Here is a 10,108-nt window from a genome sequence, read left to right on the forward strand (position 1 = left end):
CACCTGATTGGACATTTATCATTTAAACGCCAAGCAGACCGATGTGACTGCAGCTGGTTGGACTGCTAGCGGAAATAGTTTTGAGCTTGTGTTTCCCTTTGATTCTGTAAAAACCAAGGTCATTCCACATTCAACAGAAGCATCTGTATGTATTTCAGACAACCAGAATAAAACCTTCTGAAAGACTAATTGCAATATACTGTATTATAAATAACATTTTTATAATATTATGCAAATTCACATCATCTCTTTATGGAGTGGAAAGTCTGTGTCCATCGTTGCAAAAGAAACCATTTCCTGTGTTTATCACACCTGCGGGTGGCTGAAGCGCCTCTCTTTTTTACTTAAAGAATATAAATAGCAAGAGCAAAACCACAAAAAAAAACAAAAGCAGGAGAGCAGCACATGCTGGTTTCTTTTTTGCACACTGACCACATATTGAGCAAACCTACAAAACCTGATGAACGCTTTACAGCGTAAGCAAACACAACTCACTGCCTTTAGGTCATGTAAAATCTAGTTTGATTTATTGTTTGAAATGAATCATTCTGAAGTTTTACAGTAATGTGTTGAAATCAACATTAAATACATTAAGTATAATGTGGGTGTTTTATGATTTAAAACAAATATGATTCACTTTCAACTTTGCTTCCATTTTTTCAACGTTTATAGGACGTTTCCAGATATTCTGTCATTGATTTGTAGGCTCATTACATTTATTAATTTGATCTGCTTTTAAGAGTACAATTTTTATATCACACATTGATAATCATAAATGTTATTTTCAGTCTTTGCCTCATTAAACAGTAAATGTTGAAGGTGAATATCTGAATGTCTGCAGTAAAATGAGCAGCAGTCTTTATTATCTTTTGCTCACAAACAATGTTCTGCTTATGGTTCAGTGTTACGTGCTCTCTGTGGGTTTCCTGAATACATCTATGTGTTGTTCATAGAAAAAAAAAAAAAAAAAAATCAGACCCTGAACCTTCACTGGATGAAAAGTTTTCAATAATGAAAAGTTATAAATAATACTAATACTAATAGTAGTGGTTAAAACCAATGCCTTGTTAAACAGTGTTGGTCTTCAAATCACACATTCACAGATCGTCATGTGAAGCCATCAGAGAGGATTATGGGAAGGTGAGCAGGGAAATAAATCATATCTTCTGCAGAATATAACGAGATAATCTGAGATTGAACAAGACAAAAACATGATGTGCAGAATGAAACTTACAGATGAAACACACAAAAACTTCAGTGCATGAAGATACAGACTCACCACTTCACTGTCTCATCTGTGTCTGCCTGATCATGAGCTCATCTCTAAGATCTCAACACAACATCACAAATACACAACAGTGAGATGAAGAAATTCAGAAGACATTTTGGTTGTCCTCGTTTGGTAAAAAGACCATAAACATCACCCTTCTTTTATTTCATGTTTTGGGTTAGTCTGTAGGCTTATTAGACATAATCTGTTTTACAGATAAACGAGTGTGTGTGTGTGTGTGTGTGTGTGTGTGTTTATGAAGGAGAGCATCACCTTTACACACACTCACAGTGAATCCTCCAATCAGCAGCAGAGTCGAACACAAAGAAATGATGTTCAGCAAAGAGAAATCTGAAAACACAAACACATTATGGAGAGACAAGATGTACTCACATTTATTTAAATACACAAAACAGCCAAACATTCTACACAGTTGAGAATGAATGTAAAGTGAAATCTGAGGTGTAGTATATTTACAAACTGTTATTTACAAATGTATCAAGCATTGAAGTTAGACGTAAGTTTTCAGTTTCCCTGAACAGTTTTCAGCTTTGAAATCAACAACGGTTAGTTAAACCTGCAGACTGACAGACATCTACTGGTCTGGAAGAGGTACTGTTCAACAGTAGGCTATATGGATAGCATCCACATAAAACTGAACGACCGTGTTCAGATCGTGTCTTTCTTTATAATGGAATGTGTAGTAAAAGTCTCGAGACATGTTTTAAAAGTCCCCTTTCGAATGGTAACTCACACTGCGTTCTTGGACACAATGGGGAATGACCAATGTCTGAAGATGTGATTCAAACGTTGGCCAACGACAGTCCATTACATCACTATCTGTTGAGCTGAATCTCAGGAATAAGATTCAAAGAACTACATTTCCCAGAGTGCACCAGCAGCAGAAATCCAGCTGTTTGTCATTGTCACTGATTTGGAGCACCTGTTAAAGACATGGAGTTCCTCAGTCATGGAGGCAAACAAACTTCAGAGAGAAGAAGCTCCAAGTTCATTCGTAGGTTCAGTCCAAAGACGCCAATGGTTGGTGAAATGTTTATTTACTTTTATGGTGTTTGAAATACTGCTTTATTCCATGTAAAAGGCTTAATTCATTCATCATAAAATTCATTTAAAATGTGTAATTAAATGTTTAATTAGAAAGGTAATTTTTGTTCTCTGTTTAAAGGTTTACAACCTAATTCACTGAGCTAATTCACTGAGCAGATCAATCAACTGACAAAGCCAAAAGAAAATAAAAGTGATCGAGTCAGAAATTTGAGTTGTCCTTGTGTCCTTTGGATGGTGAACAAGAGTTGGACTGCACATTATCAGTGCAACTGCGAGTACAAAGGGGTGCCTGTAGTAACGTCAGTGTTGGGAAGGTTACTTTGCAAATGTAATAGGTTACAGATTGTGGATTGATGTAATTGGCAGACGTAGTGCACTGCAAATTCAAACAGAACCAATCTCTAAGAAATCAGAATAGCATCGCTTTGCTAAATGGCCTTTAAATGCCAGGAGGCATTGTGCACATCAAAAACAGGCAAAACAACAAATTAATATTATTCAACTTATCCTAGCTTTTTACAAAAAAAAAAAAAAAAAAAAAATATGTATGTATACGGTATATATAATTAAAAATATTCAGATGTAACCCTCTTTGTAATCATTAACATTTTCATAAGTATCTGCAATTTAATTACAATTTTTTTCTCAGTAACTGTAACAGTTTAATTACAAAATAAATGTAACTGGAATCTGAGTAATCCCATCTCATGTAACTAGATACTCCCCAACACTGAGTAATGTCATCAGTGTAGCGTCTGCTTAGGATCAGGGATGATCGTTGGGGATCATCAAGAACATCCGTGGTCTATCGCATCAGGACTCTTGTTCAGCAACAAAACCAATGCAAGTAACCGTTTACAACTATTTAGATGTGTGTTTAAGTTTGAGCCACTTTTAAGGTGAATTTTGATTCTTTGATGATTCTCATTGGGTTGTGGTTAACCAACCTGATCTCACAGAATTCCGTGTAATGTTCACGGACTTAATTAACCCCGAATCTGTGGTGGCATCACGGAATCGCCGAAAATTCCGTGATGTGCTCACAGAAGGCATCAGCCGTGGTCCATGCACGGATTCACTGGTTCAACACCAGCGCTGCATCGGACCACGTGAAAAGAGTGACTCCGATGCAGTTATACTTTCACTGGAGTACCTGACCCCACCCCTACCCTAAACCTACCCAGTTCTGAACAATAATGATGACAATAAATGATCGCGTCGGCATATTTAAAGTGTTGAACCAGTGAATCCGTGCGTGAAGCACGGCTGATGTCTGTCACTGACTTACATTGGTATCACTTCTGTGAGCCCATCACGGAATTTTCGGCGATTCCGTGATGCCACCACAGATTCGGAGGTTAATTAAATCCGTGAACATTACACGGAATTCTGTGAGATCAGGTTGGGTTAACTGATGTGAAATACTGCCATTCTTTTGCTATTCTCTCTCTCTTCCTTACTTTCCTTCATTCTGTATGTGTTTTGCTTACTTTAGTTGTATGTTAGCTATAGTCCCATTTATTAAATCCCTTATATTCACAATTGATTGTCTCTGTGTCCTGCTCACGATTCAAAGTTACTGAATGTTGATCTTGCTACATGCTAAACTACTGCTACTGCATAAAGTAGGAAAGCTATTGTTCCTTGGCCAGGAAATAATCTTTCCTAGAATTGATAAATAATTAGGGGTAGTCGTGGCCTAATGGTTAGGGAGTCGGGCTTGTAACCCGAAGGTTGCTGGTTCGATTCTTGCGCCGGCAGGAATTGAAGGTGGGGATTGTGAATAAACAGCACTCTCTCCACCTTCAATACCATAACTAAGGTGCCCTTGAGCAAGGCACTGAACCCCTAATTGCTCCCCGGGCGCTGGAGCAAGGCTGCCCACTGCTCCGGGTGTGTGTTCACTGTGTGTGTGTGTGCACTTGTTCACTACTCACTGCTGTGTGTGTGCATTTGGATGGGTTAAATGCAGAGCACCATTTTGAGTATGGGTCACCATACTTGACAATACGTCATGACTTAACTTAATTCAATTGTCTGTTCAGTTAATTCTAAGATCTAATCAAAATATTAATTATAACCAGTTATTTCCAAATATAACCAAATATTTCCCTTTTGAGCTAATTTGCTACATCAGCATTCTTTTGTTTTTTTTCAGGAGCCAGTTGTTTGAAGCGTGACAAGGGCAATAATGGATCCTCCCAGCAAGTGTTTCAGGAAGTGTGTGCTGCCATGCCTGTGTTATCTGACTTCGGACGACACACATGACTTGTCAGAGGATCATGTGCATTCTGTCCTCAAGGAAGAGTCGGAGGTGACTGTGGAGGACGAAGAAGTATTGGAGTCCTCCCAGAGGTTATGACACGACTATATGGAGTCAAGAGACCGCGGTGTTACAGCCCTACAGTACCAGACCAACCTGCTCACGATCTCTAGTAAGATGTTCTCGGGTGGACTGGGTACTGCCCCTAGCCTGAGCTCAGTCTGTGTCTGGATTACATAATTCATGAGAGTTGGATGCCCCTCCCTCCCTTTGTTAAGGAGCTATGGCTTCACAAGATACGTGTCTGACAGGGTTAAGTATTTATATTTTTCTGGGTTTTAGAGGTTGAACTAGACCCTCTAGAGGTAGTGAAAGTCAAGGGAACTTATATTGTTTCCAGGTACAAAGTCATAAAACTTATTTGTGAAGCGATGTGTATAAATCTTTAAAAAAAAAAAGATCAAGGGCTTACCCATATTAACTTTGAGTCTAACTTTAGACATGGCGTGAGCTCCACACCAGTATATCCCAGAATCCTCTTCTCTCAGATCAGTGATGTTCACAGTAAAGACTCCAGTAGATGCTTCATCACTGAAAGAGAATCGATCATCTCTGATCGTCTCCAATGAAACTCCATCCTTCACACACATGGAGGCTTCATGTGCTTTGCAGAAGCTTTTCTGATCTTCATCATGATGTTTGCACTGGATTGACACGTCGTCTCCTTCATACTTAGTCAAGTTCAGCTCTGGAAATGATTACAAACACAAGAACATCAATTCACAGCCGTAGCTTCACATATTCAGATGAATAAACCTTCCTCACCCTCGTTCATGATGACCATCAGATGAGTGTAAAGATAATTGAGGTCTGTTTCTAATGTCACTGCACACCAGTATTTCCCAGCATCCTCTGCTGTCAGTCCAGTGATGGTCCCAGTGAAGACACTTGCAGTGACGTTATCTTTCAGAGTCAGTCTGTCAGTCTTGGTCTCTTTCTCTTCTCTCACAGTCTCACTGAGAGGATTTTTGTCTCTAGTGGAGCACTTCCCTTACAGAGACTTTGTGTTTGATTTATAGATTGAATCATAAGGACAGATGATCTCAGCAGATTCTCCTTCATGTCTCACTACTGGAGCCACTAAAACAAACAAACACAGACCTTTCACACAAATTATTCTGAATATACTGTATTTACAGTGAAATCATCTGAATGGACTCACTGATGAGGTTGAGCTGAATTTTCGTGGTCAGGGAGATAAAAGTCAAATATGTGTCTCTGGTTTCTGCTCCACACCAGTAAACTCCAGCATCTCTCACGCTCACATTACTGATGCTCACTGTAACAACTCTCTCTTCATCAGATGAACCACTAATGTGTGCCACTTTAGATGAGCTGATGTTCTGACAGATGTGATTATCATCCTCTTTACAGAAATGAACTTTATGTTCCTCTGGGATCTGACAGCTGATGCTGACTTCTTCACCAAGATACACAGATTCAGTCACATTCTGTAGATATTTTGCATCTAAAAACAAATAGAAATGACCTAAAAATCAGAACAAAGATTTTATAGAACAAGATAAAGTATCTGGGGTTCCTCATCATATTTGACGCTCAGCTGAAGTTGAGTGAAGCTCTTAGTATAGTCAGATACTTTCACTCCACACCTGTATGTTCCTGCATCTGCAGCTTTCAGCTCTCTAAAAAACACCATCAAGACTCCTGCTCTGGTGTCGTCATATAAAGAAACATCTCCATTCTCCATCCATTCATCCTGAACTCCTGGATTCGTCCTCTCTGAACATCCATCTGATTCTTTACAGATGTATTTTGTCTTGGTTTTGTATTGAGGATGTTCACACTTGATCATCAGACCACCTCCTGAGTAGCCGCTCACTCTAGACACGCCCACTTTAGCTGTCAACCAAACATCTGACGGGATCAGTGTCTTCATTGAATACAAAAACTAACAATTATCGAAGCAGCACACTGATATATTAATTTATTCTATGACATTGAAAGTTTATTCTACTCACTCATAGTGTGCAGATGAACAGTAGTACTAATGGAGTATGATTGTTTGTCGATCCAAATTCCACACAAATAAACTCCTCCATCATCTGGTGTCACAGCAGTAATTCTCACACTGAAGAAGTTATTGTGTCTGTCATCAGAAATACTGAATCTTGCTTCCTCGTTACATGTCAATGGAGTTTTGTCGTTCTTTGAATATGACTTTTGCATCATTAATATGATTCTGTGAATATTCACAGCTGAAGGTGGCAGTTTCTCCACTCTTTACAACCACTTTCTTCGACACCACACAGCATGAATCTGTCGTTCACATAATGAAATATACTTCACAATGATGTACCCTTAAAAAGACACATTATTACACACTTGCATTACTTACCTTTTTTCACATTCAAAGTTACATCTATATACCACTTATTAAGAACCCTAATTCTGTATTTTCCAGCATCCTGTGTGTTCAGTTCTCTGATCAATATCATGAGTTTTCCATATTTGTTGCGAAATAGAATGAATCTTCCTTCACTAGTCCATTCACTGTGTTTCTTGTAATTTATTATGTTTCTCCATGGGTCATGTTTAACCATATATTTAACAGAGTCACTGAACCAAAGTTTCCCAGAATCAACAAGCACGCTTCCTCCAGAATATCCAGTGACGCTAAAGCATCTCACTGCATCTGTCAATCAGATTGATAATGTGATCAGAAAGCTGATGAACAGAAAACAGCATCATTACTGCAGTGATGAAAGAGAAAAGCTCTGACCTGAGATCAGGTAGAAAGTGAAGAAGATGAGGAGGATCTTCATTGTGACTTGAGTTCAGTCTTCTTTATGCTGAATGATCTCTGTATGAATCTCTCTGTCTCTACATCTGTCTGCTTTAGTTACTTCCTCTTTATTCAGCTCTTTATCAGTAATGAGCAGCTTTACTGGCTCCTCCCACCATCACCACTGACTGAATATCACATTAATCACACTGAAAGAGCGCCACCTACTGGATGATACAGTGTCTGATACTGAGAGCTCATACAGGTGTCATGTTCTCTGTATCAGTGTTTGTCAAACCTGTCCTGGGGACCCTCATCACTGCATATTTTGTACATCTCCCTCATCTAACACACCTGATTCAACTCATCAGCTCACAAGAAGAAACTCTAATACCTGAAATGAATCAAATTGATCAGTATTGTTTAAATCGGCCACAAGAGGGCACAATTATACTTTACATGCAAAGCGTCTGGGTGGCCCTAGTAAACTTTAAATAATTTAAATGAATTAAAACAACAAAACATGATGAAAAAGTTCAAAATCTAAGATATAGTACAAAATATAATTAAATAATTAATGCATACATCAGGAAATGTACACGTTGAGTTACAAAGGCTGATCCACTCTCATGTAAAAAGAGCATCTTGAGCAACTTCACATCTTCATCAAATAGCATCATCTTCCTGTCACCCTGGAAAATCAAAATAATCCATATTTTTTATTTATTTGTTTGTTTGTTACTTTGAGTTCTTCGACTTTGATTTTAAAAATATCTTCATGAACAATAGCCCATGTAATTATCCAATAAGATCTCAAAGTAAATTTTTTCCAGATTAACTCTTTCATTTCAAACTCATCTAAATCAGTGTGATTTATAATTCCTCAAAACAGAAAACAATAATAAGAAACAGGCACATACTTATGGAGCCCTTTACTACGGAGCCCTTTACAGGACATTGTGGTGGGAAAAATTTGAGGTGGGAGGAAACAATAATTTTCAAATGTTTTGCGTTCTCTCGCAAAACTTTTGCGTTCCCTCGAGAAACTTTGCGTTCCCTCGCAAAACCATTTGAGTTCGGACAAACTCTTCCTGTTTACTTTACAGCTTGCAGTGGTTATAGCTCGTATGTTCACAATGGAGCGGTTCATAGAGTTTTATTTTGAACTTGGACTCAAAGCAATACAGTCAGTGCTTATTTCGAGGCACGGTTTTGGGACATTCTAAAACGCTTAATGTGGCTCAATGTTTTAAAACAGTGACATTGGAGGACTAAATTCGATAATAATAAATCCTGATAAAAATTATTAGGCTAACACTAATAACCTTATTAATAATATTACTATTAATAAAGCAGAATATGAACGCAACGCCCTGCACGTTAAGCCTTTTCTTCCCCATAGAAAACGCTTAAGGTAGGCTATAATGAAAGGTTCATGCAGCTCGTATGTTCACAATGGAGCGGTTCATAAAGTTTTTATTTTGAACTTTGAAGGATAAAGAAATACAGTAAGACAGTGGTTAGTTCAAGGCACGGTTTTGGGACATTCTAAAACGCTTAATGTGGCTTAACGTATTAAAACAGTGACATTAGGACCAAATTCAATAATAATAAATACTAATAAAATTGTTAGGTTTATATGAATAACCTTATTAATAAAATTACTATTAATAAAGGAGAATAACCCAGAATATGAATGCAAAGGACTTGGTATTTTTAAATCACCGTTTTCATTATAGCCTACCTTAAGAGTTTTATAAGGGAGAAAAAGCTTAGACTACGTGCAGGGCGTTGCGTTCATATTCTGGGCTATTCTCCTTTATTAATAGTAATATTATTAATAAGGTTATTAATATAAACCTAACAATTTTATTAGTAATTATTATTATCGATTTTGGTCCTAATATCATTGTTTTAATACATTAAGCCACATTAAAGCGTTTTAGACTGTCCCAAAACCGTGCCTCGAAATAAGCACTGACTGTATTACTCTGAGTCCAAGTTCAAAATAAAACTCTATGAACCGCTCCATTGTGAACATACGAGCTCCACTGCAAGCTGTAAAGTAAACAGGAAGAGTTTGTCCGAACTCAAATGGTTTTGGGAGAGAACGCAAATATCTTTGCGAGGGAACGCAAAAGTTTTGCGAGAGAACGCAAAACATTTGAAAATTATTTTTTCCTCCCACCCTGAATTTTTTCCACTCACCTCGAATTTTTCCCACCACAATGTCCTGTAAAGGGCTCCGTACACTGTAAAAAATTGCTGTAAAAAAACGGCCATATTCTGACAGTAACATCCTGTTTTTTCATTACAACAGTAAAATTCCGTTAAAAAATAATGAATTCTGGGTAATATTTGTTGTTTTCGAGACAGTATCCTTCTGCAGTCCTGTGAAGTAACAGCGCTCAGAATCGACACTCAGAGGCTGTGTTTCAAATCACACCCTCATTCACTATTCCCTACATGAGTTTACTAATATAGTCCACCTGACAGAGAGAATGACCACTAATGAGTGAATTCAGCCAATGATGAACAGCTGCTGTGAACAAGCAGAATCACTGGAGAAATGAGAAAAATGAAACTACAACTGACTTCAGCCACAGCCTTAGATGAAATCAACTGAAATAAAACAGCAGAGGATGATTAAACAACTCCACAAACAGCATTACAGTTTGACTTTATTTCTGCCACATATCTATAA

General features: G+C 37.9%; 1 protein-coding gene across 12 annotated transcripts; it reads right to left on the bottom strand.

Moving 5' to 3' along the window:
- Positions 1 to 505: 505 nt before the first annotated feature.
- LOC131538345 (natural cytotoxicity triggering receptor 2-like) lies at positions 506 to 7,554 on the bottom strand. 12 transcript variants are annotated; one of them, XR_009270563.1, is made up of 9 exons: positions 7,402 to 7,554; positions 7,018 to 7,314; positions 6,641 to 6,938; positions 5,824 to 6,521; positions 5,427 to 5,741; positions 5,074 to 5,349; positions 1,544 to 2,213; positions 1,280 to 1,330; positions 506 to 1,188 (listed from the first exon to the last, which is right to left on the bottom strand). XR_009270563.1 is itself a non-coding variant. In XM_058772175.1 (8 exons), the coding sequence occupies exons 5-8, from the start codon at positions 5,443 to 5,445 to the stop codon at positions 1,108 to 1,110; spliced, it is 432 nt and encodes a 143-aa protein (XP_058628158.1). In that variant the 5' UTR covers positions 5,446 to 5,741; positions 5,824 to 6,521; positions 6,641 to 6,938; positions 7,018 to 7,314; positions 7,402 to 7,525; the 3' UTR covers positions 506 to 1,107. The 12 variants fall into 12 exon arrangements, 3 of the variants coding, with proteins under 3 accessions (XP_058628158.1, XP_058628173.1, XP_058628167.1); XR_009270548.1 differs by having other exon boundaries at positions 1,280 to 1,621; positions 2,025 to 2,213; positions 7,402 to 7,550; XR_009270565.1 differs by having other exon boundaries at positions 1,280 to 1,323; positions 1,544 to 1,621; positions 7,402 to 7,549.
- Positions 7,555 to 10,108: the final 2,554 nt, after the last annotated feature.

This window comes from Onychostoma macrolepis, chromosome 01, assembly GCF_012432095.1.
Source record: "Onychostoma macrolepis isolate SWU-2019 chromosome 01, ASM1243209v1, whole genome shotgun sequence".
Taxonomy (NCBI): Eukaryota; Metazoa; Chordata; class Actinopteri; order Cypriniformes; family Cyprinidae; genus Onychostoma; species Onychostoma macrolepis.